General features: G+C 36.2%; 1 protein-coding gene across 1 annotated transcript; it reads left to right on the plus strand.

The window, feature by feature from the left end:
* The first annotated feature begins 1,451 nt into the window (after positions 1–1,451).
* LOC111886479 (BTB/POZ domain-containing protein At1g63850) lies at positions 1,452–4,019 on the plus strand. The gene is made up of 2 exons (XM_023882725.2): positions 1,452–2,784; positions 2,864–4,019. The coding sequence occupies exons 1-2, from the start codon at positions 1,762–1,764 to the stop codon at positions 3,752–3,754; spliced, it is 1,914 nt and encodes a 637-aa protein (XP_023738493.1). The 5' UTR covers positions 1,452–1,761; the 3' UTR covers positions 3,755–4,019.
* Positions 4,020–15,220: the final 11,201 nt, after the last annotated feature.

Below are 15,220 nucleotides of genomic sequence, written 5' to 3' on the forward strand. Positions count from 1 at the left end.
TCTTAACATGAGAAGCGATATCTATGGGCCCCTTGATGATTTGGTGCTGACATCTAAAGTGCTTGGCCGAGCCCTAACTAGAATTGATGTGTTCAATTTAGTAGTTAGATGCAGTCATCACAAATCTATATCAGGAAACATAATCTTGAATTCTAAGATTGACCATTATCCATCTCTCGAATTCATGCAAATATCATAGAACGAAGGGATGGTTGATCACTTATCAAACGTCTAAATATTGATTAGATCAAGAGTTCAGTAGTTGCATTGGTTGGCCAACTCTCTGTTGATTATTAGAGAGGTATTGGTCCTCGTATAGTTGATGACTTGTCAAAATGGAAGACTATTGGAAAGAGTGTCCAAGGTCATTAACTACTGGTAATTTTTGTAATAATAACAAGGTCATTTTGGGTTGCCTTCAAGACCTAAATTGAGTAGAATAAATAAAGGAGAAATTGGTTTATTAATTACTATGGTTAATAATTAATTAGAAAATAATTGGAAATTAATTAACAGTTTAATTAATAAATGGGTTGAATATTCATTAGAGAAATTAAACACATATCAAATCCAGTCTGTTTCTCATCGCTCCTTCATCTCCTTTGGCCATGGATCTGCCTTTACCCCTCTTGTATCGTCGCTCTACCTTTCCTCTTCCTCACCTCACACCAGTGACACCACCTACCACTGAACCTAGCAAAAATAAATTAAACACGTAGATGAACTGAAAATCTGAAAACCCTAAATTAGGGTTCCTTCGCTCCAAATCAATCAAGTAATTTATGATTCGGTTTGAAAACACAATTCATATGCCAGAAATTTCAGAATAGGAAAAACAAGAATCAATATGAACCTGTAGATTATGCATAGATGGGTTATACCAAATTGCCCTTATCCTTATTTGCTTTAGATTATTTATACACTATTGAAGGATGTAAGTTTTTTTTTTCTTAAGTAATCAGTTGGGTTGTGGGTTCGATGATGGTGGTGGAATTGATTTCTTCACCAAAGCATGAACACAACAAGAAAGAGAGAGAGAGAGAGAGAGAGAGAGGTAGGTGGGGTTGGGGGATAATTATTTTCTTTTCTTTTTGTTTTTAAATTAAAATAGTATTTGAAAAAGTATAAAAAATATAAAAAAGAAAGTAAAAGGGTATCATCGTCTTTTCAAATTTTTTTGGACAAAAAACGCAAAAAAAAAAAAAAAAAAAAAAAAAAAAAAAAAAAACTTTGATTTTAAACTTTCTTTGCAAGTGAAAATTTATTTAGACTCTTCAAAGTTTTTTTGAATACAACTAATCTTACGGTTTTTGTCAAAGTAATTTAAACTAAAGTTACGGTAATCGATTAAATGAAAGGGACCATTTATGTAATTTAGTGTTATTCCTATCAACAGTTGAACACGCAAGTCTCAGGTACGGAGAAAATATCAGTTTTGTCCCAATTGTGTGTTATTTCATCGTCAAATGGTCCTTGTTTTGCAATAGCATAGCAGTGGTATTTGATTTTTCAAGTTTCAAACGATATCTGAATTATTATTGTCATATGTATTTGAATCCAATATGGATCGGTTCTTCTTGTTGTCTCTGACACATCGTATGTAAACTGTGACACCTGTCAGTTTCTCTCTCACACACAGCATCATTACACATAGTGTCTTGTATCAACCGCCGTTAACAAACAAGATTTACAAGATATCTTGATCTGTACAACTTAGATGCCAAATTAACCTAAAAAACAACAAAAGACCACCCCATTCATATGGCAGCTACTGCCTCTTCACAGTCAAACAACCACCCTCAGAAGAAGAAACCCACAGCCATCATTAGGTTCAGACGCCGCCGTATCAAAGAAACCACCATTTCCACCTCCGCGACTTCTAATACAACCACCACTCACCACCATCACCCATCTGCTGTTTCCCCTGAAAACACCTCCTGGTGCTGCCCTCCCGCTGTCTCTTCCTACAAGCCCCCGCCTCCACCGTCGGTAACAACCGCCACTAACCCACAACCCATTTCAATTCCACCAGCAGCGTCTCCCTCACCGGAATCTTTATCCACTGAAAAGAATCAACCTTCACATTTCAATTATCGGTCAAATCTTGAAAATCCCAGATCGATACCCACAATGACAACTACCACCACTGTCTACGGCGCCGCCGGCAACAATCAAGAAGCATTGCCGTCTTCCTTTACCCAATTTAACTCTGCCCTCACTGCCGGACTTTTAAATCCCGTATCGTCGCCACCACCGACCACCGATAAAACCCGATCCAGCCCCACCCTTTTCGAAATGATGGCTAACGAACCCGATTCTAAGATCCCCAACAATGGTTCAATTACAACTCCAAAAAGACCCAGTAATGGCCATGTGATCCCACCGCCGATGATAATTGACAAGCAAATTTTGATGCAACAAAGACTGTCTGATATTCTGTCCTGTCGTAGCCCCGGAAATCAGTTCAATGATCCAAATTCGAGTGATGTGAAACTCACTTTGAGCTCCAAAGATGGGTTTAGTGTTTCTATGAATGTTCATCGGCAGATCTTAGTTGTTCACAGTCGTTTTTTCGCAGATAAGCTATCTGATTATCGTCGGAAATCGGGTCTACAAGGGCAACAATTAAAAGGTTTAATTGATAATGTTAATCCGTTCGTTGTTGAGATTTCTGATTGTGATGATATCGAGGTGTACATAGAGTCGATTAGGTTGATGTATTGTAAAGATTTAAGGAGGAAGCTGATGAAGGATGATGTTCCTAGGGTTCTTGGTATCTTGAAGGTAAAATCATATTATATTTATTCACATTGCATTATTATAAAGCTTAATCATTGATACAATTACAATTACTGTGAGACAGGTATCAGCAGCAATCGGATTCGATGCTGGAGTTTTATCTTGTTTGGAGTACTTAGAAGCTGCTCCATGGGCCGAGGATGAAGAAGAAAAGGTTGCAGCTTTATTATCTGAGCTCAGGCTTGAAGGAGTCGGCGCAGGTGAAGTTTTAAAAAGGGTTTCCATAGATGTTACACCTGGAGAAGATGACACCAACGACAACCAAGAAGTACTTCTTAAGCTTTTACACGTTGTTCTAGAAGGAAAAGATGAAAAAGCAAGAAGAGAGATGAAAGTTTTGGTCTCAAAAATGCTTCATGAAAATTCATCAAGAAACGATTTGAAGAAAGAATCTTTGTATTCGGCTTGTGATAAATGTCTAAATTTGTTACGACACCATTTCTTGAAAGCGTCTAAAGGAGACTTTGAAGAAGTGGCTCAAATCACACGACAATCGGGTAACCTACATTGGCTTCTTGATATTTTAATCGATAGACAAATATCCGAAGATTTTTTAAAGATATGGGGATCACAGACTGAATTATCTCAAGTGCATTCCAAAGTGCCTGCCCTTCATAGATACGAAATCAGTAGAGTTACAGCAAGATTCTTTGTTGGGATTGGAAAAGGTCAACTCTTGGCTTCCAAAGAGTCAAGATGCTTGCTTTTACAAACATGGTTGGTACCTTTTTATGATGATTTTGCTTGGATGAGGAGAGGGTTGAAAGGGCTAGATCGTAATTTAGTTGAAGATGGGTTGAGCAATACTATATTGACTTTGCCTCTTGCTTGGCAACAAGAAATCTTGATGTCCTGGTTTGACCGGTTTTTAAACTCGGGTGATGATTGCCCGAATATACAAAGAGGGTTTGAAGTTTGGTGGAAAAGAGCGTTTTGGAGAAAGCCCCACACATGATTGCTCAACCATGGTGTGTTTGTTTAATTTCTTTTTTCATATAGCAACTAATGTCATTGCTATCTCAATCGATTTTGCATTTTTTTCACTTAATTTATATCTGATACGGGTCTTGAATCTTGATGAGTATCTTAATGGTAAGTAGGTGAAAAATCCATGAGAAATCTCTGTTATATTGTGATTTACCTTTCTAATATTGGCCGGGGGACCGTTGATGGTGTATACCTTTATATAAATACAAGAAGTTACAATTTTTTTTTTCTTACTTGGTTTGTAGTTTAATGGATATTCGATCAAAAAAGTTTGAACAATCTTACTTTTGGTCTTCATAACATCTTCAATTAGACTTGATATTTTGTATGGAGTATATGCGTCTTTTCTTCATATATCCTGACATAAGAATGTTACATAATGCACCTTTTTACGAGTATGAAATGGTCAAATGCGGATGGTATTTGGTTTCAAGTCTAGGTGTTAGTTTCCTTTTCTTAGGAACATTGTGAAAGTTATATTCAATTTATTATTTGTTTATAAAATCTGAAAGAAAGTAGACAAGAACTGTTGGAAGATTAATAGGATCCCACCGATTTAACAAATATTATCACTTACTTGATCTATAACGTCACTGATCCAATGTATCAACCATAGAAATTCCTGACTTATTGTATTTTTGTGGTTAATTGATATTAATATTGGTTTTTTTAATTTTGTATTTTCAAAAATTGATATGTTTAAAAAAAAAAAAGAAAAAAAAAAACCTAGAAGCCAAAAACTCGCTGCTAACATGCCCTTAAATATTACTGCTCATAAAAAGTAATATGTCGGTCGGTAACAAACTAATACCAATTTAACAATTACCAATACATATATTGAGGAGCAAAATGAGCAAATTACTCCTAACAAATACTATCTATATGGGTTCAATGTTTTAAGTGGGTTATAAGCAATGGATGGTAGATAGGCGGATTTACTATGTTGCACGGAATAACATGGGTTATCTTTCAAATTTTCCTGTCAAATGTAAATTTAGTGAAAATTCAAAATCTATTACAAACCCGTTGAAAATCCGTCACGAATCAATTGACAATCTATCAAAAAGTTTGATAATTGTGAATTTAGTGTAAATGCCTTGGTTTATTGATAATTTTGTAACGGAAAATGTCTTCAGAAATAAGTTTTTTATAGTAATGCAACCCCTAACTTTTATTTTTGGATCCGCTACTTAAGATAGTTAAGAAAAAAAATCCAATATAATCGTGTTTTAAAGATATATAGTTGTACGATACATCGTTAAGAAAAAAAATCCAATATAATCGTGTTTTAAAGATATATAGTTGTACGATACATCGTTCAAGTTTGTATTTAGAGGTTATTTTATAAATGAAATAAAAAGAAAATCAAACAACAATTGTATTAACTTTTGGTGTCTCGTTGACTCTGACTCGTTCTACTCCATTATTAACTTGGAAAGAGCAAAGAAAAAAAAATCGAAAACACTATTTTCATTTTCCAAAAATATTATTTTATTAAAATACAAATATCACAAAAATTGCATATAAAATTAGAGGCCATATGGTTTTGTTATCAGTTATTAGTATAATTATTAAATATAATAAAAAAAGAATATTTTACTTTATCAGATATAATATTTGGAAATAGACTTTGGTCCAATAACATTAGTACAACGACCGCTTATATTAAGTAAAAGTTCGAGTCTTTTTAAGCACACCCATATATTTAAACTTAAGTGAGTGTATTGTTGATATGGCGTCAAAGGTATATGAAATAATATATGATGTCAATTGGTACATCTAAGTCTAATTTCTTTTTAAATGTTAAGACTGATATATAATTTTTACTTTATAAATTAAAAGCCGTGCATAAGATATATAATGAAAAATATCAGTGAAATGAAAAATCACAACTTGGTTATATTTCAATACAAGTTGCTTGACTCATAACCTGTTGGTCATTGGTTGCTTTCATGAAATTGTTTTCTAGTGCTTTTAATTGACTTCTTATGCCATGTGATAGCTAAGCACACATATAGACCATTTAATTAAGTCATTTGTAGGGGCATCTCTAATTTTATCTTCTTGTCATTTTAGTTTGCACACAATTCTTCTAAAATATATGGTGTGTACATAACTTTAAGCATAACATGATTCACTGGCAAAATATTAAATTAATACATTATAGTTTTACCGTATGTCTTTTGAAAATATTGTTAAAAACGTGCATCACCAAATAGGGTTCTTTTTTTTATACATGGTGACTATCACAAAATTTGAACTATTGAAATGTCATCAGGTGAGGGGGGAAGTTATTTCTAAAAACATGACTAGTAAGCCTATTTGTGGACATGAAGTTTTAGAAAATCCTTCATGAAACGAGAAGTAATATAAGGCATATGAATGTATTTAGGCCACAAGGGGTATCTGGCTTGCATCCTCACGAGATGGGGACATGGTCTCGGGCCTTACACGACAACACTACGCCCCTTATGCGAGGTTGTATGTATTCTAGTAGCACGGTGACAAAGGATGGCGTTTGGAGATCCATTCCCAACATCTTTTGAGCACCTTTTTCAAATTTGAATCTACTTATTAATATTATTTTTAATTATTCTATAATTACAAATACCTTTACCATTATTGAACATACCATTTTCATCTCTTTTCTCTATATACCATTATACTCTATTACATGTAATTACCATTACCGTTATCTTATTTTGAACGGATCGAACAAGTTTATTGGTCAAATGTGTACGGAAAAAAAAACATGGTACCTAAATATGGACAAAAACCAAAGTTCCTTAATTACCATAATCATAATGGAAAATGACTATATCCTCGGAATCATTACCAATATCTTTATAGTGAAGGAGTCTTTTAGCCAACTCTTTGATACTTCAAAACCAAACTTCTACTTATGAAAAAGGTAATCTATATGATGAGAAATAATAGAAGTCCATGATTTGTAGTTTGTTTTGTTTTATGAAGAATAAGCTCAGTATCATGCATTTTATGTGGTTGTGTGCTCGATTTCAATTGCCTCATAAACATTCACATTATGAAGCTGTGAAACACATTTTTCACTATACCGAGGCACTTGTTATTGATGATTTTAGTGTCACTGCTCCCTTTAATATAACTTGAACTAACACAAATTCAAATAGAATTAAAGTTATGATCTAATACAAGTCAAGAGGTATGGAATACACACTTATATATAAGACAAGTTTGATCCCGAATACGACGAAAGATATGGGTAGTGACCCTTGCGGGGTTCAAATGGATAAGCCCCTAGCGTTGTAGGGTTTCAGGAAACACCCCAAAACCTCTATAGAAATTTGGACATAGAATTTCATGGAAAACATGCTCAAAATGAAGTAAAGTAAAAGAAAATGTGCAAGTTTGTTACTTCTCAAAACCAGGCTACCTGATAGCCCAAGGTGCTTAGGCAGCTTGGAGCCAAGTTACCATTCTATTTGGTTTTGACAAGAAGCGCGAGTTATCCAGACAATTTTTTAAGAAAACCTTTTGTAAAGGCAGATTCCACAGTTTTCTTTGATCATATCCATATTTCAGATAAATCAGCACATATACATATATTTCACTTACTTGGAACTCATTTACTAAATCTAATATTCCATATACTTTCCATAAATATACATATTGTTTTATACCTAAAACTTTTAAGTGTTTGTATATATTATCCCCCATTAAATTTCCCACTAACCAGATGTACGGGAGAAATATCAATACAAATAATGAACTTACAAGATCCATGAGATATCCATATTCTTGATTACAAAACCCTTTGTTCAAACCCTGCATTCTAACACATAAAATCTTAAATTATGCTATCCTAAGGGGTTCATCATGGAATTTAATGTTATGTAGATTTGAGGCTTGATGGATCCCTTCTTGGCTGAAAGAATATTATTGGATTTTGTGCTTTCTTTGGGAACTCCTTAGTCTTCTGGTTCTCAATGAAGCAATAATAAGTTTTTTTTTTAACAATGGAAGTAGAATTATAACGTCCTGTTCTGAATCATTCACATTTTGGGGTGGTGATCAAATAGCGAGTATTAGCATACTTAGGACCTTTGAGGAATGGAGATATGGACTCATTTGGAAGTGGGTGATGTAATTTAGATGATCTGGGTGTTCGGTTTGTGTTTTGGAGCCAAGGGGTATTTTGGTATTATGTCAGTTTGGGCTTTTATGGAAATTGGATTTTTGTACGGTACATTGTAAGGCAAGTATGAGTTGATTAAAGCATAGATTTTCTTGTTACCTTTTCATGGATATAAGGATCGTCGAAATTGGATTTATAATGAGGAAGTTATGGCCTTCGTAGTATATTAGGGCTTAAGGGTAACCCTAGTACTCGGGGGGTATCTAGGGAGTACGCAGGGCGTACTGGTGAGAGGGCCGATACACGAGGTGACACTGGTGTATGCTTAGCATACTAAGAGAGACTGATCGTAGATGTGAGACCTCGTACGTTGGGCGTACGAGGATTACACGGGGCGTACAAGAAGTTAATAGAACCCCTATTTTAGGGTGTTGCACCCTATATAAAGACCTTAAGTCAATAGGGCTAGCCTTTTTACCGAGCTCCAAACCTCCTAAACGCTAAATCTTGACCCTTAGCCTACATGGTTGTATTTTTGAAATATTGAGAGGAAGTTGGTGCTCTTGTTGCTCATTTTGAAGGAATTGAAGAAAAGTGAATTTGCATTGCTTGGTGTGAAGTTTTAGATCCAGAATCACCCCTCATTTTGCAAGCCTCTTGATGTATCAAGTTCATACCTTGGCTTTTGAATGCTTAGATCTCTTTATGTATTGGTTTTTATGTTTTGGATCCCTTTTGGGTTGATTGATGAGTTAAGGCATTTGAAGGGCTTATCCTTTTAGATATGAGCTTGTTATGAGGTTCTTAAGCATAAATGTGCCAACTTTAAAGGGTATTGGGTCTCATGCATGCATTAAGTCACATATTAAGTCCTTTATTAAGCTTAAAAGCTTCATTTAGCCATGCATGAATGTAAAGTTAGTAACTTTACGTGATTAATCAGTCCAAGGAAGTCATATCTAGGTTGTGGTGTAAAGTCTTTATGGAATAAGAGCTTTATATGGAAGTTGGTTGTATGGGAAGGTACGTTGGGCATACAAGCATGTACGCTTAGCGTACCAGCCCTAAGGCAACTACGCTACGCGTACGAGCTGAGTACGCCCCGTGTACTCAACAGAGTGGGCCTCAGATCGTTGGGCTTTGATTTGGGCCATTCTTGTGGGCCTAGATGTTTAGGGCTTTGTTGGGTCATCTGATTTCAAGTGTTTTAGTATGGGAATATTATTCAATCGTGGGTTAAGGCCATGGAAGGGATTTGGGCCCAATTTGGAATATTAGACCATGATTGGGCCTTGTATGATTAATTGGTTTTTGGGCCTTTTGGATAATAGGTTTGTGCCTTAGTCTTGGACCAAACTAGATAAGGGGTAAAACAATATTTTTACCTTAATTGTGGGATAATAGTTATGGATTGGAATTTAAGTATCAATTATATGTTATTTGATATTGATAGCTCGAGGATTTGTCGGACCAACAGCCAGGGATTTATCGGTGTGGTTCAGCAGTTCGAGGTGAGTCTCCTCACTAAGTTCAGCAGTTCGAAGGCACCAATGCCAGCCCATGGTTTATATGTTAGGATGCTATATGTATGCATGACTCTTGCAGGTTTTATGTGATGGTATGCTTACCGGACAAGGCCCGATGCCAGGGGGCCTGATGAGTATATTGTATGCTAGTTATCAGTATGTGCTTTTATGCTTACCGGGTAAGGCCCAATGTCGGGTGGGGCTCGATGATTGTATGGTGTACTATGGTTTTTTTGTGATTATTGCATGCTTTAGAAGATTATATATTTATATGATTATATGCTTATATTATTGAGTGTGTAACGGGTGGGGCCCGATGTTAGGCGAGGCCTGGTGATTGACAGATCTGCAATTTGAGCGAGGCTCAATGCCAAGTGGGGCCCGATGTAGGGTGGGGGCCCATTATATGTTGATATGTATGGTATGTGGTATTTTGGAGAATTCACTAAGCTTTGTGCTTATGGTTTTTAGTTTATGTTTCAGGTACTTCGACTTTCAAATGGAAGAGCTCGGGATGATTGCAGAGCACACACCACCTCATTCCACTTTTCTTGATTTACTTTGATGTGAAATGATGATTGAAACGTTTGTCTTATTTAGATTTATATGATAATGTTTTGGGAATACTGGTTTTATAAATTTAAAAATGAAATTTTTGGGTCTTATATAGTGGGACGTTACAAGAATATGTGGTGGCATGTCGGATGTGCACATTCACTCTTTGGATGAAGCAAACTCTCTTATATCTTAATCATTTTCAAAATAAAACTCTAATATGTTTCGATAAACCGATATCTATTTGTTTGAGTAAAAATCTTATCTTGAACTCATGCACAAAGCATATAAATATTAGACACCACTTCTTGCATAATCATGTTTCTAAGGATAATTTTGTGCTTGAAAAGGTTGATAAATATACTAAAACCCTCAATAAAGAATCCTTTTGTAAATGAAGAATGAGACTTGACATGATTTAGCATATTACTTGAATATTGAAATTTTTTTGCATCAATGTGCTTAAATGTTGGGTGTTATTTCCCACTCATGTTAAATATTGTTGGATAAGGTGTCTAAGTCCATAACTATTTCTGATATGTACTTGACCATGCCCCCATGGTCCATTTGGGTTGCATGGCACCATGCAATTGGATAGACTAAATGAGAGAAATAACACTTGGAGATTATTAATATATTATAAGTTCTAATATATTAATAATATTATTTAATTAGTTTGATCAAGAATTAATTTAGAATTAATTAAGTGATCAAAAGATAGCTAATTAAATATATGGGTTGATTATGTAAATCATCCATATCTTGTATAGTGGGCTAAGAGGCTCCATGGATTATCAAGTTGGGTTCCACCCATAGGATGCTCCATGGGAGTTACAAACCCATGGGTCATGGAAATGAAGAGTCATGACACATTAGGGTTTACATGGTGTAACCCTAGATGTGTCAACACTATATAAGAATCTCATTCTCCACCAAAATCGGTTACACATATGAAACAAGAGGGCTAGGCCGATTTTAAGAAGTGTGTGTTCTCTCAAAAGTCTTTCCAAGAGCATTTGGTGTTGTGTGAAGCATTTGAGGCATCACACTTGGGGTGCTAGGCTCACAAAGTTTCAAGGATCATAAGCAACAACAAGACAAACATAGATCCAAGGTTATTAGGGTTGCATGTACACTTGGGAAGTGTTAGAATGCTCAAAACCCATCAGTGGTATCAGAGCCTAGGCTTTTTTGTTTGTTATTTGTGCAAAATTGTTGAAAAAAAGTCGATATTGTGCAATCTGCCTGATGAACTCACCGAGTCCATGGGGGGACTCGCCGAGTTCATGTGTAAGTTCATCCTACTTGCCGACTAGGCTCGTGCACTCGACAAGTAGGAGCCTCAGAATGCAGATTTTCGCCTTTTGTTGCTGGAAATGGACTAGAAACATTACCCTAAACTGTTTTGGTACTTGAAAACTTGTTTTAGATGGTGTAATGTTCATGCTAATCCATTTACAATGACAATTATCAAAATTACAAAGTTTTAAGTGTAATTTTTGATTCTTGAAAAATGTTAATGTTCATGTTCTTGAACTTATGAAGATTATATGATCATAGGAATTATTTGTAACCTACTTGGTAGTTTAATTCTTGATCATTATGTATTTTAATGGAGTCCATAACTTGTCCTCAGGTTATGGAAAACCAAAAGTCACTTAGTTAAAAGCCATTAAAAGAACACATGAGTTATAAAAAATGAAGAGTCTTCATTTTTAATACTCTATTAACTCATAAGTTACAAGAAATGAAAAGTTTTGAAAGTTTACAAAACTTTCCCTCAAGTTTTGGAACAAGTAAAGTCTTCATTAAAACTTTAGTTCCAACCCTTAGAATTTTAAAAGTTAAAATTCAACCCTTATACTTTATAATATTATAAGTTAATAATATATATATATATATATATATATATATATATATATATATATATATATATATATATATATATGTATAAGAGCGAGTCGTCTTACCGCTAGTACGCCTCATTCACGAAGCCGGTCTATAAGGGGGTATAAGGTTGTTTCCTATAAAATGGCAACTTAATAGGTGTCCACTCTCACCCACCACTTCCTTGATCGGTGGAGGGTCGTTAGCTGAACGGGTAAGACAAGGACTTATAAATTCTCATTAAAAGTATGATGAATATTATAAAGTAACTAAATGCTTTTATTAAATTCCCAATCTTAGTTACTTTAGGAAAAATGTGAATAAGGTGCTAATCTGTGAAATTACACTTTACACTTTGTTTAAGTCGTTAGTGGAGCGTGTGTGGTTAACCGACACACTAACTTGGACTTAACAAGGTAGGTAAAGGGTGACTTAAGGTTTATCATAGTATCGGTGGAGCGTGTGTGGTTTACCGGCATATCGATTGAGTGATAAACTTTAAGGGTACCAAGTGATTTGCATGGTTACTTCACACCTCGTTTTGTGATCCTCGGTATCCCAGTCACAAAACTTGGAGGGCACACTCGAGATTGAAACATGCCTTTGAAAAGTTCATTGAATCTCAAAAGAATCTAAGAATTTCTAAGAACCAATCAAAAACCTAATATTTAATATTTCGTTTTTCATGGTGGAAATTGGTGAATCGTCATTCACCTACCTTTCAAATATGTTATAGCTTGGATTACGGCATACCTCTTCTAAGTTATAATATATTGTGATTGGATCCTAGCCTTAATATTACATTTGGGTGTTTTATTAAGGACTCTCTTGATATCTAAACTAATCTTGTCCTCTTCATTAAGATGTCTTCAAACAATGCTGCTTCTGGCTCTAATCCTAATGGCTCCTTTACCCTTATGAACTTGTGTGGGAAAGTCACTTTTGATGGATCCAACTTCAATGAATGGATCAGAAACATCAGGATGATTACCCGCTACGAGGACAAATAATATGTCCTTGACAAGGAGCTTAAGGAGATTGATGAGACTACTGCAACTCCCCAGGAGATCGCTGACTTCCAGGCACATGAAAGGGATGCTACCAAGGTGGCATGCATCATGATGGCCTCGATGACAGCGGAACTCCAAAAGTCCTATGAAGACTTCTACCCTTTTGAAATGCACCAAGATCTTATGGAAAGATACCATCAAAGTGCACGACAAGAGAGGTATGAAATCATCTGCTCCATGATAACAACCATGATGAAGGACGGGGAATCCGTCACGAGCCACATGCAGAAAATACAAAGGTATGTGGATCGGCTGCTGAAGCTTAATGTGAACTTCCCTAAGGAGCTTGCAATAGATATCATTTTGCACTCCTTACCATCGTGTTATGATCAATTCCGCATGACATATCACATGAATAAGGAAGAGGTCACACTCAGCAAACTTCAGGGACTTCTCAAGACCGCAGAAACAGGTCTTAAGGGGAAGTCGGTTGTTAATACTCCTACTCCAAACTCCGCCCCGGTTTTGGCAATCGGGAAAAGTCGAGGGAAGAAGAGAAAGAGCTCTTCGAAGGGTACCAAGGCTAGGACCCTTGATGGCTCTTCTTCAAGTGGAACCAAGAAAGGTTTCATCACTCATTCTTCTGACCCAAAAGAGGCTGAATGATTCTATTGTCATGAAAAGGCACATTGGAAGCGGAACTGCCCAAAGTACCAGCAAGATGTGAAGGATGGGAAAGTTAAACCCAACCATGCAGATATTTACACTATCTTATCTAATAACTCACCCCATTCCAACTCATGGGTCCTTGATACCGGTTGTGGTATTCATATTTGTTTTGATTTGTAGGGACTAAGAAGAAGTGAGAATGTGGAGCAAGGAAGAATAAACTTGATCATGGGATACAGGAAAGCTTCACCCGTCACCAAGATTGGAGTTTATACTTTATTGCTAAATAGTGGGTTTAGTTTAGATTTGAATAAGTGTTGTTATTCGCCAGAAATGGCAAGAAACATTATTTCCTTTCATGCATTGTATAAACAAGGTTTCACCTTTTCATTTGATAATGAAGTTGGTTCGATTAATGCTTTCTTTAATAATGTTCTTTATTTTAAAGCATTACCTTGTGATGGCGTGTATGAAACAGTATCTGTGGTTGATAACTTAGGAAATAATGCATTGTGTATTGATTATGTTAATAATAACTTGGATAAAGCATCGTTATGGCATTGTCATCTTGGACATATAAGCAAGAAACGCATAGGCCAACTCCAAAAGGATGGAGTCTTGGAGTCATTTGACCTAAAGTCAGATGATAGTTGTGAATCATGCTTACTTGGAAAAATGACAAAGTCACCCTTCACAGGTTCTTGTGAGAGGGGTGAAGGTTTGTTGGATCTTGTACACACGGACGTGTGTGGGCCCTTCCATCATGCCACAAGGGATGCTAATCATTATTATTTGACTTTTACTGATGATTACAGTAGATATGGATATGTCTACTTAATCAAGCATAAGTCAGAGACTTTTGAAAAGTTTAAGGAATTTAAACAGGAAGTCAAGAATCAATTGGGTAGGAACATTAAGATGCTTCGATTCGATCGAGGTGGTGAGTATCTTAGTTCAAAGTTCCTTGACTATCTTAGGGAATGTGAGATTGTCTCATAATTGACACCTCCCAGGACACCGCAGTTGAATGGTGTGGCTGAGAGGCGTAATCGAACCGTGTTGGATATGGTTCATTCCATGATGAGTCGAGCTTCGCCACTTATCTCATTTTGGGGCTATGCCTTAGAGACTGCCGCCCATATCCTTAATCTAGTCCCTACAAAGAAAGTTGCCAAAACTCCTCATGCGATGTGGACTGGTAAAGTACCCAAACTAGACCACCTCAAGATTTGCGGTTGCGAGACTTTCGTGAGACGCGAGACTCATGATAAGCTCGAACCTCGAAGCGAGAGGTGTATTTTGAACGGCTACCCACAACAATCCTTTGGTTACCTCTTCTACAGACCTAGTGAAAATGTGGTCTTTGTAGCTAGGAGGGCGTTCTTGAGAGAGAGAGAGAGAGAGAGAGAGAGAGAGAAAGAGAGAGAGAGAAAGAAAGAGAGAGTTCATACGCCAAGGAAACAGTGGGAGGAAAGTTGACCTTGAAGAGATTCAAGAGTCAAGCGGTGAAGGAACTTCAAACCCTAGCACTCAACTTGAGGAGGAAACTCCTGTTGAGCCAATTGACAAGTATGTACCTCTAAGACGTTCCACAAGGGTTAGGAATGCACCTGAGCATTACTATGGATTCCATATTACTGCGGAAGGTGATACACTTATCAGTGATGAGACTA

Source organism: Lactuca sativa, chromosome 3 (genome assembly GCF_002870075.4).
Source record: "Lactuca sativa cultivar Salinas chromosome 3, Lsat_Salinas_v11, whole genome shotgun sequence".
In the NCBI taxonomy this organism is placed as follows: Eukaryota; Viridiplantae; Streptophyta; class Magnoliopsida; order Asterales; family Asteraceae; genus Lactuca; species Lactuca sativa.